The following is a 21,018-nucleotide window of genomic DNA, read 5'->3' as shown; positions in this document are numbered from 1 at the left end:
TGCTTTAAAAACTTCATTGCTCCCTGCTGGATATTTTTATTGGATTAATAAACTAGTGGGGTGGTACTTTTTTTGTTTACAGAAGGTAGAGAGCTGCCATGCTGTATCTAATAATCTTCAACCACATAAAAACAACACAAAGGAACAGTCAAAAATTCAAGGACAATTAATATTCAGCTTTTTCATGTAAAAGAAAAATGCTTTCCTGAAGAGACTATTCTGCATCTGAAATCTGTCTGAAATAATGACTTATCATAGGTTTTTAGTCTGCTTTAAAGGTTTGATTTGTGGTAAGCAGCAAGAAAGCTGTCTTCACATAACTACAGATTTCATAGAAAGCATTACATATCTTTCAAAATGAAAGGAAGCACTTTCAGCTGGCATAAAACCATGCAACTCAGTTACAGAAAAAAAAAATCAATAAAATAATTCTAATTTGCATTAGTTGAGTGCCTGGCCCTTCCCATTTGAATGTATAGTATACATCAGTATTAGGGAACTCTTATGCCTGGCTATCAAATTACGTAACTACCAATTTAAATGCAAGGGGAAGGGGCTGGTGTTAAAAGTCACCTAGTCCTAGGGTGCAGTCCTGCAACAGTGTAGGTCAATCAAAATCCAGCCTGCCCCTTTTTCTACCCCAGCTGCACATCTCTGCTCTACCCTTATGACTGCCATTTGTGTTACTACACAGCAAGCTGGTTCTGGGAACTGATGTGATAGGGAAAAAAATGCTCTACAATAAAACCTGATTGAAAAAAAAAAATAGATTTTTAGTAGTCAATATGCATGTAATGCCATTTTATACCTACCAAGTTTTCACCAATGACTATTAAACAGGACAGCCCTGGTCTACTCAAAGCTACTCCAAGATAGAGATGTACCTGATAAGAAGTGTTCTAGAGAAAGACAAATGCACACAAAAAAGCCGAAATTACAATTTCAGTCCACACCCACTAATCCACTCCATCAGACTGCACATGCTGGAGTAAATAAAGCCTCATCTTCAAAAGCAATTTGCAGAATTACTTGCTGATGTTGAAGAACTACTTCAAAAGAGTTTAAGTGTTATGGAATTTTACTGTTTTTTTAAACAAGCCACTGTTTAAGCTTAAGAGGAAGGGGGGGAGTGTTTGTTTTTTAAACAAAGCTTGTAAGATTTCATCACTAAACTGTCCAGAATGTTTATTTTAAAAGCATCATGATTACAAATAATGTCATTTTGCAGTTTTTAACTTCCCATATTCAAATGTTTGAGTTAGAAATGACTGGTTTTAGTGCCTTCATGGAATCTGCATCCAAAAATACACAAACTGATGACTTTTCAACAACATTAAAATCGAACATTCTATCTGAAGCACATATACTGCTGCTAATCTGAAATATTAACAATTTCAGAAGTAAGACTAAGCTCATGGGGACAAATTATCCTATACACTACAGAACAACATGCCAGTTCCAGCTGACACAGAAGTTCTGGCCTGCGCAAAGTTGCAGCAGTCTCCACTACACTCATTTTATGTATAAGGATCTGAAACAAGAGACAGAGGTGCTTAGCTCTAGTGATACCAAACTCTAAGGCATGGAGTTGACTTTTTATCTGACATTAACTGGAATACATAAAGGTACTTCTTGAAGAAATCATAATGTATACCAGTGGAGACCACACCAGAGATACCTCAAGAGACATAAAATCTAAGGTCAGAGACTGTAATTTTTACAACCCATATCAATTTTCTCTTCAAAGTGAGGGTTATTCTGGTAGGAGTTTGTAATGAAACTGCAAACAGATGGTTATGGCAATAGAGTTTACTGTTCAAAGGTGCAATTTTTTCACACTTTAGGAGGTAAAATAAACAATGGAGAAAGCATTAATTTATTCAACTGTTAATGCAAAACTGGGCCAAGCCACTCTACTCATACTATGTACATCAACTGCCAGAACAATTACAACTAAGATACTTGATGTGTAAGTAAACTTTCTCGTATAATCCTCTGGAAGTTTACTTTTCAGGTCACAGTTTGTTTTTTGTGTGTACTTTTCAACAATGGAGTTGTTGCAGTTTAGCTTGGCGTTCAGCTATCAGTAAGATCACTTACCTTTGCAGGAAATTTATAAAACATGAGAATTAAGCATATATAAGTACACTAAATTAAGTCAAATATCTTTTCTCGCCTTGTTTTCTGTTTTTAATATACATCATTATTAAGAATAATTGCGTTTACATATCAAACACTTTATTCCACGGCAAATACATAGAAGCATACTGAAATCTATACTACAAAGAATAAGGATATGGTGCTTGAGTTAAGAAACACGATATGCACAAAGGTCAAATTTATGACTTTTCTCACATGATTGTACTGACAGGTCAGAATATAATTTAAGGTTATAAGCTGAGCTACAGATGGGGCTTTCTTAGTACTAAGTTAACTCCAATTCTGATGAAAGGGACTAATTGCTAATAGTTAAAAGTTTTCAGACTCTAGCATTACTATATATAAATGACAAAATTTAAAGTAAGTGTTCAACTGCTCTTTTATTTAAATTCCTGTCATATTACTGAATTTGCTGGATTTATTTCCCATTTTCACTAAACTGTGTTTTCTCTTTGACATCTGTGACACACTTTCTTATTTTGCAGGGATAAAAGGAACACCCGCTTTCTGTATTTACAAAATTACTAACACTGCTTTTTCCACAAAGTTACAGTAAAACATGAAATCTGAAACCTCGTCTGGACATAGTTAAGGAATATATTCTTAATAATGAAAGAAGTTTTAACAGAGAATATCATCTGCAAACTGTGCACTCAGCTGACGTGACAGCAAAATACTGTTCTGTAAATAAGTACTGTACTTTCAGACAGATATATTACACATCTCATACAGCTACTTAAATCCATACTTGCTGAAAACCTGCACAGCGAAGGCCTTTTTTGTAATCTTTTCCCAGTATTTTTCTGTTATGGTTGAAGAAAAATTCCCTGCGAAATTACTATCAAAGGGACAATTACTCAGGAAATTTAAACCACTGAGAATTCTTCTGCCGTATTTTCTGCTTAATCTGACCTAGATGAGCACTTTCATTAAAAGAGTATCACCTTCTCTTTTCCTGCTTTCTGCATGGTCTCCTGCATGCAAACAGCATAAACACTTCTGCAACCACACACTGAGCCACACTAAAGATGTCACATAGTGACTCAGCCAACTCAGCACAAAAAAGCTCCTCCATTGCCACTCGTTGCCACTGCATAAAGGTATGTGCCACACAAAAGAGGGGACAACTGTACCTGTAATTTCATGTCCCACATTCTACAATTATGATCTGCCAAATAATTAAAGACATACTAGACTTGATGACATTCAGTGGAATCAATACATGTATCTTTGAAGAAGATCAGAAGCCAGAAGCAATTGAGACATGTCTCCTGGGTAAAACGTGATCAGGAACTGTAATGTTTTGTCTTCTGAATTCTGTATGAGGACAAGCAAAAGTGATACTAACATTAAAAGCACATCCCTGTGGAAAAGGAGCATGGAAATTTTTTTTTTTTTTTTTTTTTTTTTTTTTTTTTTTTTTTTTTGTTTATTGTACACATTATACATCCGGTGAACATCAAGGAAATGAAAAATAAAACTCCCTGAAGTGCCTAAGAGGCTGAGAAATATAGATACAGGAGACACATCTGCTGGCTCCAGCTCAGAAAATAAAACCAGGGAAATACCTCAGCCAGAGGGCTGCTAAGAACTCCTATGTGTTCTGTGTTTCATTTTTTTTCCTCAGTTTTCCTTATTTGTATAAATTGTTACATATTCATTGAGTTAGAAACAAACAAACAAACAAGGCCTTTGTAGTTCAGTAATAAATGAACCTGGGGAACAAGAGACACAGGCTTATATGACTGCTCCAATGTATAATAATTCACAAACAATAAGATTTAAGAAAGCACTCTGTAGCATTCAATAACCTTCACTTTTAAGGCACCCACTGGAAAGATGGAATTGCTGAATTCAGACTTTACTCAGAACGACTGTCATTTCAGGCAAATGCCAGAAACCCCAAATAACATCTAAACGCCTTTATTGAATAATGCCATATTCTGTGGTGGGATTAAAACTGCAATATTTGTCCTAAGATTACAAAATTATTTCTGCTGTGCTACCTGATAAAGCCTTAGGGAAATTCAGTGAGACCAATTCCTGCAAATTCCTTTGGAAAATGGCACTTACACTCCCAAGTCACTAAAGACAACATTTTCCAAACAGCTAAATTTTACTGAGACACAGCTACCTATAAGAAAAATAAATAAACCTTTTTTTTTTTTTTTTTTTTTTAAGAGCAAAAGAATGAAGAACATGTCCGGGAAACCTGTTTTAATCTTTTGTCATCCATTGGCAGCTGCTTCTTTTGACCACAGTTACCAAGATAAAGGGTCTGAATGTGAAATTTCAGACTAGTGATATAACAGACAGGGGAAATAATTCTGCACCTGTCATAACGCACCTAGATCAATTATATCTGTAGTAGCTGTTTCAAGATAGAGTGAGATTCAATACAGAGTACCCATTGTGAGTGCAACACACCATAGTAGATGAGAAATCTCACTTGATATTCTTGCGCTCCTTCCTGTACTCATCCTGTGCACTCATGAGTCAAAATATCCTTTCAAGCCCCTAAGAAGAGGGGTCTCCAAATGGTACATACTGGGCAAACACTGCTTTGGTCCAAATCACATTCCCACAACTCATGATTCCCCTGACCACTTCCTAGTATAGCACCCCAAAGAATCTGGTACTGCTGATGACAACTCCATATAGAATCTCTGACTCAGAGACATTCACCCCACTGACTGTGCCAGGATTTAGGGTTCTCACCTTGTATCTCACAGCAGGGAGAAAAGCAAACACAAGTATAGTAAGTAGAAGGAGAAAATGAATCTTAAAATCAAACCCAAAGCAACCAACTACGCCTACAAGCATACTTTCTTCTTTGCTACCCTAGGTCATGACCCTCATTCAAAAGAGGAAGGAAAGAAACTGTCCTTTCATCATTAATTTCGCTGTGCCATTCAGGAAAACAACACCGATACCACCATAAAACCACAGTTTAAGTTGCCACTAGTATTTCAGCCAAATGCTAATCACCACCATCAATTGTCTAGTATTTCTCATTACCTCTTTAGTCATTCTAACAAGTCGCACTGCAACTTATACAGGGTCTGACTAAAATCTTCTCCGGCTGAAAAAGAGCCAGCAGTAAAAAAATCCCCCAAAACTACCCCTCTTCTACAGCAGCACTGGACCACTCCATTTGTAGATAGATAATAAAGCTGCATTCAAAAACTATGCAGTTGATGAACACTGTTCTAATTTCTGAAACAAAAAAACACCATGTCACCTGAAACAGAACACTGATAAGAAAAAGCCTGTGTATAGACTGTTGCATCATTAAAATTGGATTGAAAAAAAAAAACAATAACAAAAACCAACACAGAAAGCAATTTGTCATACATAACTTCAAAGATACCTGGTATTGTAATGCACCTATAAAGCAATAGCACGGGTTGCATCAGTATGACTTTAAAAAGTAATTAACAAATCCATTTATTTATAACTTACAGAGGACAAGATATTTCTGATGCAGAATTCAAATCAATACAGCACAATAAACTGCACAGCTTGCATCACACACCAGTCTGGTACACGCCCACAAAGCAGCAGCATTAACAAGAGTGACCAAGGTTAGCTAGCAGCACTTGGGAGATCCTAAGTTTCAACAAAGTCGGGAACAAAGCCAGGTGCAGCACCATGGTGTCTCCATGGCGAAGTCAGAGCAGAGAAGGACGCTGCCTACACACCAAGGCTCGCAGGAACTCAAGGTTACTGCTTACTGCAAGTCAAAGACAAGGTCCCAGGATACAGAGTATGTCTCCTCAGCAGTACTGACTACTGTGAGCATATTAAAACTATTTATTGCTGTTCCTGTTGGCTCCTTCAACAGAATGCCAAGACACCTTAAGCTCTAAGACTTTATCCTGAACATGCAATGGCCTGAACCCAGCATACACAGACGAGCCTTAAGAAGCTTAAGAATGGTCACAAATTCACTCCACAAATTCATCAGCGCTTGTACAGAATGAAGAATTAACTTCCACAAGTAGTACAGACAATTACATACCTTCCCTCGCAAGAGCAAGACTCACTTTTACGACCAAAAAGTATACAAAACATAGCACTGCAGAAAGTTGTTTCTTTTCTCTTTCATCCTTTTCCCAAGGCACAACTGTTAGGTGTGGTTTGTCATCCCACTTAGTGCAGTACTGCTCTATCAGAAGGGCTGCAGAAGAATGTACAGAGGGGAGGGAAGACACAATGCCAACTGGCATTCATTTGGGGTTTTTTTGAGAAATACTTCAAAAGCAAATATTCCAACAGTTTTTCCGTTTAGTGAAATGGTTTCTCAGCTCTTTTTCTCTAGCTTTCTTTCCTCTAGCTTTTTTCAGCCCCTGGGTGTGATTAAATCTCTACTCTCCACACCCCAACTCACTCCAACATAATTCTTACACTTAAATCTTGACATTTATATTATTACTTTTACAAATTAATCTTTCTCTATGGAGTGTACCATAACACTCTAGGGAGGTTTGTATGTTCCTGTGAGTCTTATAAGAGTTTTGCCAAGGGGTCTGAACTCCTAAACAGATCAAAGAGAAAGCAACGAGATAAAAAGAAACAGGGTTCTCCAGACAGGTCAACCATCTCCCCTCGACAAGAAAAAAGGATGGTTCACAGAAACAATCAGGTTTCAAATTTAGAGGAACTATGCCTTAAAGTACTATAGAAGTCATTCCTGTACTAATGATTACTGGCTGGTTTCATTGAATAGGAGACCAATAGTCTCACGTTATTCTTTAACTGATGAGTTACAGATACAATTTTAGGCTGTACAAACTGCAGTGCTAGGGAAGTGTCCAAAAAGCAACACAAGCCTTGCAGACCAAGTAAGCCAGAAACTGCCTACCTACGTCCAGTGTTTTAAAGCATCAGAAACATTCCAATGCTGAAAGGAGAGTGCTAAGTGCAGACATACATACAAAATTCTAAGACAGATTTGCCAAAAGATAGCCAACTTTTCTTCCAATCCTGCTGCTTCAAAAGCTCAACAAGCTAGGTGGCCAAGTAATAGCAAAGGTAGGTCTTAAAGCCAAAATGAAACTGAATGAAGCCAACAGCAATAGTTTATTTCAGCAAAACAAGATAAGAATTTATACAAGAGATACACAGGTTCATATCCTAAATCTAAGAAAAAGAATTATTTACAATGTTATACTCAATATACAAATTTATCTGTTTACCCTGTTTTTTCCACATCTCGACTTTCAGCTCAGTTTGTCAGAACATGTAGTTTCTGGTCAAAAAGCACTGAACTGCTGTGACACTTTTTAAGTAGAACAAACAAACAAAAAAACAAACAAACAAAAAATCTGTTGAACTGCTTTAGGCTTTCCCTAAACAAGGATTAAGTAGAAACAATGCAAGCAGCCTCACCAATGAGAGGACCAAAAAATATTTTATTCAGCAAGGTTGGAATTTCAAGAGTTTATAAAAATATATGCTAAGGATCTTAGTGTCTGGCCAGACCCACTTATAGCCTAGAATCATTTATGCAGCAAAACAAAATGATTCCAAGCTCACAGATAGCTACTACAGCTAATTAAAACATCAGCTAAACTGACAAATAGCATTGAAAAAAATCCCTAAAACAGTAACAGCAAGTTATCTAATTCTACATAATTGATTACACAATCAATATTCCTACTCCTAATTTAAATGATCTCATAAATCATGAAAATCTTACAGAATCACTCAAATAATGTTGTGCTTTTCAGGACAGATACCGTTTTAAGCATATCGTGCAGAAAACCTAGTACTTGCATTCACCTCACATTAGGCTCTTGGGAAAAACAATTTCCTACATCAAGAGTCAGATCTGCAGTCAGAATCATGCATAGATGAAGGTGTTGAATTCCAGAAAGAACTCGCAAATTAAAACTGAAACTACAACACTGAACATTTCTGAAAAGATGGATAGTGAAGAATGCACAGTGTGCTTTAGCAGCTTGCTGAGGAATCCTTCTAGTCTTTTAAAACAATTGTTTGTATTTGCTTACTAAATATGCACCTTGATCATATGCAGCATGACATCAGAACAAACATTTGACTTAAAAAAATGAAGCTCAAAATCTCAGTGGAAATGTTTTCTATGCACACTTTTTTTTCCCCTCACCTTTTTTTATTAGATCTACTGCTCAACTTTAAAATAATGCACAATTTACTGGCCAGGAGAACTGTGGAGGTAAAAGAAGGTCAGGAGAGGAGAAGAAAGTGAGAGGACCAGGTTCCAGAAGAAATACAATTACTAGATGATACACAAATGCACTTTGCACACAGTGAACACACAGAATAAATCTTATACATCACAACAAACTACTTCAGAAATAGATAAGAATTTGAAGCACTAGGTAATTAAAAATACCAGAAGGCAGCATCCCTAAATAAAAGAGAATTAAAAAGCACAGTAACCACCACCTTAATTTTTACGCTCATGTACTTTTCCCTCTGTATTTAGGAAAAAAAAAATCTTGGGGGAAAAAAGAAATCTTGCACACACACAGAGGGTCACACAAGCTATGAAAGAGATACTTAATACAGGTTCCTGAGCAGATGACAAGCCATTAATCTTTCACCTTTAGGTGGTTAGGATGATCTGATGTCTCTTTTTATGATATCTCCCGGTTTTTTTAATTAAAATCTACAATGTGTTTAACAAGCAATTCTTCCATCAATCTTTGATGTGTTTTACTTATAAAGCAGTGACAGTTTTCAGTTCAGACTCCTTAAAGTTCCAGAGAAACCATTTTCCACTCACTTGCTTTGAAAGCCATTTTAACAATTTGATGAAGAACAGCAGCAGGGGGCTAACAGAAGCCAAGGCTTAGTAACAATCTTTAGATTTTTCTCCTAAGACTTTCTCACAGACCCTCCTCACAAAGATCCTCAGGGCTTTTCATCCTCTCCTCACCCCCCCCCCCCCCCCCAAAAGATCAGTTCAAAGTGACAGATGCAACTAGCTCCAGGTTCTGCTATTTTCTTAATTTCACTTTTACCTCTCAATTTTGATAGACTCAACTGAAATCTGATTCCCATAATAGTGGTCATGTCCTCATCCTTCTCCTGTTGGAAAAAATCATACACAGTAGGATTCAAGAAGTAACTTGGGAAAATCTTCTAACCTGTTACCTATTCGAAAGAAAGCGCTGGCAAAGAGAAATACACCCATTACTTAAAAGTCATATGCAACTGGCATTCAATTAATTGAATTAGTGATTAACTGATTAGTGATTTATATACAGTTCTATGTTTTACTGCAGTATTTCTGAAACCTTCATAATGACAGTGACCCTGTAATAGTTTAATTTTGGGGATACAAAGAACCATGCAAGCCAACTGCAAATCATCTTCAACTACTCTTTAAAAATGAGAACTGCCTTTAACAAATGGTAAGCTCTTTGCTTATAGTTTCATGCAAATGTATAAATTAAAGTTTTATGGAAAACAGAACTATTAGGATAGTACTTACGCTGAACAGAATCACTAAAGCATACTTTTTAATCTCTGTCTTGCTGTGCTCACCACCATTTTATTTCTTCTTTATTATGGCCACTTGAAGGACAATCTTTGTTGATCACTAATCTTGGGGAACTTCTGGAACTCCAGAGCTCTATTGACTCTTTAACTGCTGTATTCCAACGATGCCACAGTGGTCAAAACACAGCACATGGCATTTCTGCAATAGGAACAACTACTTCCATGAAGCAGGACATAGCTGTTCACCCCAGATTCTAGTTACAACCTCAGCAGACATGGCTAGGAGCAAACATGGACTAAAGGAGATCAGATACATTGTCTCTTCATCTTGAGGACAGGGGCAGCACATATGAGAAATCTGAGGTCAGAAAAGTCAGATGGTGGGCATGCCCATTACAGCCAAGTCACCTCTTGCCCTTACACCGTTAAGCTTTATGTTTTCCAGTTGGTGACTCTTAACTTGTGTTTCTACTTTATTTTAGCAAGCTTGTATTTGTAAAACAAACTGGGAGAATACACTATGGAATAAACTTTGAGATGTCTGAGAACATGTCAGTACTTTCTCAGAGCAACATGAACTTTCTGCATCACTCCCTTCTGCTAAAGTAATACACTATTAAAATGTTAATGCGAGATCTGGTGTTTTTTAATGATATTTTCTTTAAAAATTAAAAAAGTCCCACACATAAATTCTAAGTCAGTGAACTGATGCATAGTCCTATCAGTAAACACATAAAAAGTTTCTGTTGGCTTCGAGATAATTATATCCTAAATATTGGATAAGGATCTCTCAATAATATAAACTTAAGAAGTTTTGAGAAGTACAGAAACAACATCCTGAGGAACAGGAACACTTATGTATAATTTTCTACAAGGATACAATCACTTTGCAGAATTGAAAAAAATGTAAGGCTGAAAGGACCTCACAAGATCACTCAGCACAACTCTCAAATCAAACATACATAATGTAAGTGCTATGTTATATAATACAGGCCAGATACAGAATATGCATCTAAACATTATCCAGTCACAGCCTCCATTCAGCCTATTCCATTATTCAAACTCTTCAACCGTTTGCCCGATGTTAGGTTTAAAATAAATACTTGCAATACTATATATGTAATAGCACTGGAAGGTTGTTGTGCTTGAAGTACATGACCTAGAGTTCATCATGAATGCTACTGTGAAATAATCATTTAATTAAAATTACCATTAGCACTATTTCTTTCTGCACCAGTTTTCAAGTATTAATGCTTACTTCTCCAGGAGGGTAAACTTTTCTTTTCCCAGATTTTCTATTTTCAGAGAAAGAACATCTCTCACCTTTAGGAGTTTAGCCTCATTTCCCTATAATGTATTCATCACCGCTCAGCACATCTGTCCCAGCAAATCCCATTTCCTGTTCTATTCATGAGGTTCAGCAACCTGGAGCTTTAGTGATTGCCGCCACACTTTTCCCATGGCCTTCTCACCTCTTACTCCCCCCACGCACCCCGCTCCCATTGTTTATCATCTGTTCTCCCCTGCTGCAAAATGCTGTCAGATGTTCACTTATCCCTAATCTTACTTACTGCCTTTGATATTCTTTCTAATCCAACAACCTGTCAACTGGGGCATCAGCCCATGTCCAGACCAGCTGCTCTGTCACAGGCCATAAGATTCCCTCTCAGCTCCAAGAGGTATTTAAAGGATTTTGACACAGCAACCGCAACGTGAAACAAATAATTAATGCTGTTTTGATCAGTGATCAGGGCTTTAGTGTGACATAAGCTGACCAGTAAGAAAAACTGAGCTTTACTTTGTTTAAACTTCAGTAAACTTTAGTGTTACTGTATTAACAAGATTTTGATCAATGTCTGAAGAACAGTAGCAAAAAGCTAAGTTCTTTAACTTGTTCTAGTCAAAAACTATGAAGAATAATTAATCTGAATGCAAGTCAGAGGGGCAGCGAACTTTCTCTGCCTGCTGTTTAAAACATGCTTATTAATGCAACTTCAACTTGTCTAGAGTTTTCAAAGCACAGGAGCTGACCTTTTACGAGTTACAGCTGAAAATACAAATGTATTTTAAATACGGCAGCACTTGAGGTAAAATCATTATTTAAAACACACTTGTATTTTCCGGAATATAATATAGTTTCATCCCATAGAGAACATCAAACCCAGACATTTTAAAGAATATTCCATTTACAGAAAATGTCTAATTTCCATAATATTCAGATTTGCTACAAACACTTAAAATGTTACAGTGTTCATCTGCTTTAAAACATACCAAATACACAGTGTCACTGCTGAAATGATGATTCAGATGACAGATATTTTTGTACTGAGAAAATGAAATTTCTGCTATTTAAGCAAACATATGTATTTTGATCCAAGCTGGAAAACAAATACAGCACTTAGTTGTTGAAGAACATGAACACTATTTCTCAGATCTACAAGAGATGGTACCAAACAAGTAAAAAAAAAAGCCTACTTTATACCACACAGTAGTTTTATTTCACACACACCCACAAAATACTATAAAATACTACAAAATCTCAGTGATGGATTTTATAACATGGCTCATTTACTTCAAACTAAACCAATTCTATTCTTAGGGTTTGTCTATACCAGGACATAAAGAAAATGAAGCCGAAGTAAGTGCCTTGATGAACTTGAATTCTGCTAGTTAAAACTCCATTAAACCCCTGTGTGGACACAGTCATTCAGTTTAGTTTATTGCTCCCTTAGGGCATGCACTGGAAAGTTAACATGGATTAAGGTAGGGTATGAATTCAAAGTGCAATCATACTTTGAAAATGGTTTAACATAAACAGAACCAGACTCTTTGTTGTAGAATGAGACATGGAGTTAATCAGGAAAGTCCTGTGTAGACAAGCCCTTGCAGATGAGGCGACTGGAATGGTATTGTCAAAGCCAATGGTTTTCAACCTCTTCATCTGCAGACCTGGAAACATCTTCCAGTGAAGCTGCAGACCTTGGCAGTACATTAAATCTGCTGATAACTGATCTGCTTTTCTTAGCTGACACACATGGATGACCTACAAGTAGCCTAACGGCCCCCTATAAGCTACATATCAGAACTTGAAAAATATTGGTTTAAGCTAAATACAACTTATGTACGTCTTCCTAATAATCTTAACTTCCTAGTTATTGCACAGTAACCCAAGTAGCCTCGCTACTGATGACATTAAATGAGATTTTAATGTTCATTTATGCAAGTGTAAATACATTTCCAGCCCTGTGCAAGGAAGTTAAAAAAGGTGCTCAACAAAGCCTTATGCTTTCTACTGAGTGACATTTACTGTCATAAGATTGTTAAATCATGACTGACCTAAAAATACAATGTTTTGTCACAGCCAACTACTTTTCACATATTTACTTCAAAGAACCCTACATTCACTTGTCAAAGCATGCTGGATAAAGAAATTAAGGCTAATACAACATAATATTTGCTGAAACAAAACAAGTACTACTGTTGTTTTCTACTACTACTATTACTAACTAATTCTTCTCATTTCCCCCTTTAGTCATTTATAAAAGTCCCATACAAAAATAACTTGTACAAATTTCCAGAGTTGAATTCAAGTTATATGGCAAAGCCAGCAGTAGATACACCTAGATTCCTTAATTTCTTCTTTTAAACCTGTGCTCTAATTGCCAAGAGCACTGTTCCTCCCAAAGGAAATTACGCTCCCACAGCATTTAATTCCCTAATGTTTCACTTTTCTTTCACCCATTTAAAAAAATTATACTGCACTTCAACCGTAATTCCCAGTTAACACAGCAGCCGTCAGATCAGTCAGATCAAAAATCTGTCTCATCCAGGATTCTACCTCTGGCAGAAAACAAGATGCTGCCTATGGAAGAATATACTGTTAAAATACTCTCAGCCTCCTGCAATTTGCAGCTCAGGGAGTTCCTGAGCTAGAAGCAGTATGTTTGCATTTAAGATTAATACTATGTACTGACATAACAGACTTGACAAGCTGAAGAAAATGAGACAAATTTTGCAGCAAAAATGGCATCTCCTTTTATTGCACTGCTTTGAAAAAATGAACTACAAATAAATGTATTACTCAGTAGCATATTTCCTACTACCAGAGCCTTTTGAAGATTCAACAGAAGACTCACTTGTTTGAACAGGTAACTTAAAAATCTGTTTACTCCCTCAACAGCATCATTTTTAATTGTCAAAATAGAAAAGAATGTTTTATGTTTAGAAAAAAGCAGACGGATGTTCCAGAGAATATTTCAGGCAGCTGGGCACATTCATGTTGCTATTACCATATTAAAAAAAATAATAATCTGAATGTAAAATCGGATTGTTAATATTATTGTAACACTGCACTGCTTTGCTTTTTTCATCTTCGAAAATTTCAAGACATTAATGATACAGGCCTCACTTTTTTCTGCATGTATACATATTTTAATCTTCATGACATCTCCAAGACAGTCAAATTGTAAGGCACAGAAACAAGAGTGGTTGCTCATGGTCACAAAAGAAAGTAGTAGCAAATCTAAGGTCAAAAATAGAAATTCCTTCTTCACTGATGAATTGCGCAATACTCCTGAAGTACATTTTCTGCCCATTTTAAAGTCCATAATGTGTTAAAATCTACAGACTTGAGAATTACTTTAATATACCTGCAAAACTCAAAGAGATTATAACTGAATTCCCTTAACACCAAATGAAAATATCATGCATTAAAATTAAATTGAAGGGAGCAATTTTCACATTCAACTTCAAAGTGAATGATTCTAAACATTAAATCAATAGTGGAAATGAGATGCTCAGGCAGACTACTCTGAAGTGCAGAAGGAATATGAAGCTCACAAAGAGCAAATAGTTCCAATTTGCCATTACTGAATGTATGGTTCAGTCGATATGCATGGAGTTTTTGAGGTTTATCCCACATCATTGAAACAGTTGCCCATTCACCATCCCACAGGTGATTCAAAATACAAACTCACTCGCATACTGGGAAAATTACTGATGGTTGATACTAGTCTAGTAGCAAACTTCTAACAGTTCTGGGCAGACTGCACATATATGTTTATATAATGCGAGGAAACAGTGGCAAGAACTCTCTTGCCAGAACAACCTTCAAAAACAAAGCTACAGGAGTCTGAGCTAGATCCACAAAGGCTTTGATATGTGAGCCCTGGGCAAAAGTTTCTGTAGCAGCTCAAGATATTATTCCCCCAGCTAGATGCTTCCCCCTATGAGCTGATGCTCGGCCTCCCCTTGAAGGATACTGTCCCCAGCACAGAGGTCACCAAAAAGAATATGCACATGCAATTCACTTAGTTCTGTGCAAAGCTCAGCAGCAATTTAGCTTAAAGGGCTGCTGGAGGTCTGAACTGGAACAGCAGAGTAAAAGCTGGAGCAAAGCTACTTTCTGCTGATTCTCAGAGGGTAATAACCACTAGCACCGGGACAAATAATTGCATGCAGTAACTTCTTAAATTACTATGAGACTGACCAGAGCGCTCTCTGTTGAAGCCCTGTGTTAGTGTCCAAATCCAACAGACAGAACCACTGAAATCCCTGCTCAGGTGCTGATTAAGACGACTACGTTGAATACAAATTCCCATTTGGATACTTAATGCTGCCCCAAATCATAACAACTCTGCTCAACTGTTACTTGTCAGAGTCATGAGAGACTCAGCAGAATTATTAAACTTCTTTTTTTTTTTTTTTTTTTGGTCTGTCTAATATATAGGCCAGTGCCTGGATAACATGCACAAAAGAGCTGAAGATTTACACACCAATGTGTTTCCCAGCAGCGAGCACACTCTCCTGTGATGTGGGAAGCAGTATTAATTGAAGCAAGATCTTGCAGTCTGACTCTACCACATCCCAGGGAAATGCCCTAGCCCTTGGGCATTGAGTTAATCTCTCATTAGCCAACCCTCTGGTCTCTTGAATACATTATTTATGAAAAGCAGAAAATCTTCAATAGGAAAAAGTGAAAAGAGATTTACCATGGAGTTCCTGGTAAAGAAGCCAATTCTTCAGGACGATATACTTAAAAAAAACAAACCAAAACAAAAACCAAAACCACTTTAGATAAATCAATTTGCACTTCGGGGGCAAGTACCCATTAAAATTAGCCACATGCTATCCTGTATGTTTGAAAAATTAATTCTCTTCTTTCAATACCAAGCAGAACAAAAATATGTAAACAGGGTTCCTACCAATAAAATGAAGAGGATATTCATCAGGCTGAGATACCTTGTCCATCTCTCACCCTCAGGCCACCTCACTTAAAACAACATGGCTTACTTGACTGAGGGCCCCACGTGGAGGAAAGGGCCGATAGCTGAAAATCCTGAGTAGTAAGTGAGGGCCATTTTGAGGAGCTGTTAGATGCCTATTTTGAAGAACACCATTTTAAACTGTACCTTACTCCTCCACATTGGCCCTAACTAAATATTCCTACAGTTTGCTGAATTCCATGACTTCTTTACTGCACTTTTATTTCTACCTTTGCACTATAGAAAGAAGGAACAAATAATTTTAAGAAGTGACTGGTACAGTGATTTGTCTGGTGAGCCAGCCTATTTGCCACAGCTTGGATGCCTAACACCAAGCTACATGTTGCCTCAATCTGCATGGTTCAAAATTTAGAATTCTTTCAGAAGGTGTACACCTACTTTTATGCTCTACAGGAAACATTCAGAGCTCATCACTTTCATTTAGAGTGGGCAGAGGAAGAGGATAATCAAAGATCTCTTGACCCTCTATTGTGAGAGCAGATCCACCATCGGCATAAATTGCTGTAACGTCGGGAACTGCTATAGCTTATGACAACCCTTATGACAGCAAAATAACCAGAAACCTACATCTTCCGTGTGGTCTTTTGGAAAAATATTTCTATATGTAACTAATGTAACAGGTTCAATCCAAAGGATGACTCAAGCTCTTACAAAACAGGGAAACTCAGGACTCAAGCACAAACCTAGAAGGACATTGCTGGAGTTTTCTCTAACATGATAGTAACCGCTTCACTTCACTCTAAGTACATACAACTCTGTTCCCGTATGTGTATGAACATCCAGATACCCAAGCTGATCAAAATACTAATCCAATCTTTGGGCCTGCAATTTTGAATGTGTTAAGTGCCTCTGAGAAAATGCAGATGACCATCTGAGCCTCTGGCTCCATTGTTGATCAGGTGTGACCACAATCTTCTTCAGATGCATAACCTGTGTAGGCTTAAACCAGCATTTACTCAGCATTTTGTTTAGATTTATCCCTTCTCCCCCTGCTCCTGAATGGATCCCTTTCTGATGTCTTGCAGATTTCTGGTGCTCTATGAGCCTGCTGGAACAACAATGTTTAGAACTCAGTGGGGTGCAGGTTGAGTGGAGAAAATAAGATTACCAGGGTAAACTGTGATATAAATCATATGTATCTAAATTTATGTTCAACTTATAAAGATGGAACTGTTTTAGCTACAGCAATGAGATCCAAATTACATCCACACGAGTAGCAAAATTTTTAGATGGAATGTCTAGGAATCAATGCTGTAATGTAGATGTTCATGAATGCTTAGAAATCACATTTTGTAAAAATCCTTTCAATTTCCTGTTTGCACAGAAAAGCAGTAGTTGTAAAAAACAAACTCATAAAATAAGTAACTCCCATTTTATATTCGTTCTTGGGCAAAGAATTTATGTTGAAATATCAATGCCTATTTTAGGAATGTATATGTTTGTTTGAAAACAGATTTCAAAATCTCAATCTTCAAGGCCCAAATTATCCTTCATCAGTATTATATGAACAAAAGAATACTCATCAGTGAATCTTCTTCAGACTGCAATGAATAATAGGGGACACGTTACAACTTCACAAAATGTACCTGTAAGATCACCCAAGCCTTCCAATTACAGCATGATGCCACATATTGCATCCAAACTAGTTTCAGTTTTTATAGTGGACCAAATGCCAGTATTTAAGTTTTCCTCATATAGATTATTCTCCTATTCAGAAATACTTTTTTATGAGATCTGGGTTAAGCTCAGCAAGCAGGTGCAGGGAATCCATACAAGAGGGAAACTAACCGTAATCTAAGATACAGCAACAATGAGGAACTGAGAAGAAGAAAAGTTTCTTTTCTTTCTTTCAGCCAGTGAATAAAAAAAAGTTGGACAAGGGGAAGACCTACTCAGCATAAAACCATTAAGATCAAGGGCTAAATTTCGGAAATAGTTGTCAGTCTTAGATGAGCGGTGGGATTTTCAGAAATTCTTAAGCAGATCTGGCACCTACCTCATGTAGATTTTAAACACTAAACTGTTTAGTTATTTAATGGGGCTTTCAGCAGGCCTAAATGCCTTTGAAACAATTAGTCAAATGACTGAAAATACTTAGTATTTCCTCTGGTTAGTAAGTCAGTTTTTAAATACAAATTGTGTTTTTAATAAACGTAAGGCCTGTCTCTCAGGTCAGGTGCAGGCAGTTGTGCATTTGTTGAATTTATGCTCCCAGTAGGCTGGACCCAAGCCAGCTCCTGTACAAATGCCATATAAATTACATTTTCGTGTTCATTTTAAGACAGTGGTGTGGCCAAGAGAAACAATCTCTGCCCTCAGCCAGCCCCCCAAAACACTCATCCCTAACCACCACATTACCACCTTCCTTTTGCTAGCATAAACATTCGAATTAAATCAGAGATTTTGTTTAGGTTAAAACTAACTTTTTTTGGACTATTAGGTTTGACCTGGACCAGATCCCTCATCCAGCTCCATGCTGCTGCACAAACACTTGTGCAACAAGAGGAAGTAGCAAGATGTGCAGAAAAGCCAAGTCTATTTCTTTTGGTGGCCATGCTGGGGTCTTTCAAATGACAGCAAGCGACCAAATACATCCTCATTTCTTCTTTACCACACTCATCTCATTGAAGGTACTTCTATTCAATTAATGTAATTTTGTAATACTGTTCTGTACATTTTAATTAAATCTCGTTTTTAATGCAAATAAAGCATGACTCAGAAATGAAAATAAAATTAATAAGTAACTAACCCAGAAAAAATTCAGAACATGAAAAAATGTTCAATGGAAAGCTTTCACCTGTTCACAAATTTTTACTTATCCAGCCAATGAGAAGCGAGGTTTCTTTAGGAAAATCTTATACAAAATGTATTTTAAAAAAGGTAAAAGATGAGTTTATCTGCTGTGATGTAAGCTACCTGAACCCTTGCTTTTCCTTATCTCATTGCTGAATTTGAACACACCTCCTCTATATACATTCCCTTTTCTGCATTTTCAACTGATGTGCTTAGAAGCAACACAAAGAAGTAAGAGATGTGGTCTGCAGCATGCATTTCTAGGGCTGTCCCAAATTCTGCTGCATTTTCTCTTCCATGCCTCTAGCTGGATAAGAGCTCAGCCCAGACAGGCCAAAGCTGCATCATCAGCTACAGTGACCTCTCTCACAGAAAACGCTCAAGGAACCCTTTATTGCAAGAAGTGACTTCCCTCTTGCACCTTGCATGCCGGCCGCTGTCGGAGGTGCCTGTTCTCAGGGATCCTGTGAAAGGTGGCTCACATGGATGTAAAAATGCTGGCCAGGTATAACTTGTCAATGATAGCAATTGTAGCAATTGCTGTATTTTACAATAAATTTACAATTGTCAATTGTAGCAACCTGCTGCGCTGAGGGCTAGCCAGCAATAGGCTCGATCTGAAAACTATCAGCACCGAATCACGGCCCAAATCAAGAGGTGCTCGCTCAAAGGTGAAAAAACAGAACTGGGTTAAGGCGACAGCCTCGGACCCCGGTGAGGCTGCGCGCACCCGGGGTCACAGCAGGCCCATGGAGGAGCAGGACTGGGTGGCAGACCCGCAGCACAGCCCCTATGGTCTTTCGGGCTATGTCCGCTGTTCAGCTAGAACACCGCCCACCCCGCCGGCCGGGGAAGGCTGCGGTGGGAGGGCAGCGGCGGCGCAGGCGGCAGAGGAGCGGTTAAGGGCGGGGCGGGAGGGCGCCATGAGGCCGAAGCAACACCGCCGCTGTCCCAAAATGGCGGAAGCGCAGGGGAGATGACCGGACAGTAGCGGGGCCACCCGGCCCTTCTCTCTCGGCCTCCCGCTCCTCCGCGCCGCGACGAGCTGGGGAGGGTCCCGCCGCCCGGCCGCGGCGGAGGGAAGGGGCAGGCGAAAGGGACGGGAAGGCCCAGTCCGGCCGTGAGGGAAGGGGCTGGGCGGGCGCCAAGGGGCGAGCTGCCGGCGCCACTCACCTGCCGGTAACAGAGGCGGTAAGGCCGCAGGTACAGGGAGGAGGTGCAGGGTTTGAGCGCCAGATCCTCGATGGCCTCCATCCCTGCCGGGGCAGCGGCCGCCAGCAGGAGGAGGAGGAAGGGGAAAGGCGCGCGCAGCCGCTGGCGGTCGGGCCGAGGACGGCGGGCAGGGCAGGGCCGGGCCCCCGGCGCGGTGCGGAGCCCGGCAGCTCTTTCCCTCCGTGCGGGCCGGACCTCGGAGCGGCGACGGGACGGGGCTGCGGCTCTCTGCCTTGCTGCTCGCTTCCCGAGCCGAATGCTAGGTTTCAACCCCAAAACGGGGACCTGGGCAGCAGAACGCAGAAGCCCTGTCGCCTTTCCTTCTTAAAAACACCTACTCTTGATGCTGTTTTCTCAAAAGGTGGCAAAGGTTCTCTCGGGGTCGGTTATTTGCACACATTACACCAAAATGTATGGGTTACTTCTGCATTAAACAGAAAACGGGTCCCCTCCTGGGGGGCCTGAAGGCTAGATGTAAGGTATGTGCTGCATTTTGCTGCGATCTTGGGCTCATCATCTAGACATCATGCAACCAATAGACCAAGGAGGTACAAGTCCAGCGGAATCACCAGTGCTCGAGTTTTATTTAGGGCATAGACTGGCTGCTCCTGTTTCACTGCTCTTCGTGGCCAGCTTTGTCCTGTACGCCACCATACACACGGAGAGCATTTGGTGGCTCATGGTTGTTTTGCAGGATGAGGACCTTGCTGAGACACTGGAACAGATTGCTGAGGAAAGTTGTGGATGCCCCATCTCTGGAACTGTTTTAAGGCCAGGCTGGACGGAGCTTTGACAGCCTGGTCGAGTTGAAGATGTTCCTGCCTGTGGCAGGGTGGTGGGAACTAGCATCTTTACGGTCCCTTTCAGCTCACACCGTTCTATGATTCTGTGAAAAGCACAGTCTCATGTGTCTCCCTTCATAGTGTTTTCATGTCAAAATGGGAGTTCTATGAATGGTGTGGAAAACGCAGATACAAATGAAGACTCATTGGTAACCTGCAGTGTGTCCTTTTTTATACCGTGGTATTCCATGAAAGTGATGAAGTCTTCATAATAATGATTCTATGATTTGGCACTT

General features: G+C 38.9%; 1 protein-coding gene across 1 annotated transcript in view; it reads right to left on the bottom strand.

The window, feature by feature from the left end:
• NUDT14 (nudix hydrolase 14) overlaps nt 1–20,193 on the bottom strand; it is a 61,965-nt gene extending 41,772 nt beyond the window's left edge. The window contains exon 1 of the mRNA XM_030483515.1: nt 19,902–20,193. Coding sequence (XP_030339375.1) covers nt 19,902–19,982 — 81 coding nt within the window. The 5' untranslated portion in view covers nt 19,983–20,193. The remainder of the gene's footprint in view (nt 1–19,901) is intronic.
• Between the last annotated feature and the right edge of the window lie 825 nt (nt 20,194–21,018).

The sequence above is a fragment of the Strigops habroptila genome, chromosome 4, assembly GCF_004027225.2.
Source record: "Strigops habroptila isolate Jane chromosome 4, bStrHab1.2.pri, whole genome shotgun sequence".
Lineage (NCBI taxonomy): Eukaryota > Metazoa > Chordata > Aves > Psittaciformes > Psittacidae > Strigops > Strigops habroptila.
This window is presented reverse-complemented; position numbering and strand designations above follow the sequence as displayed.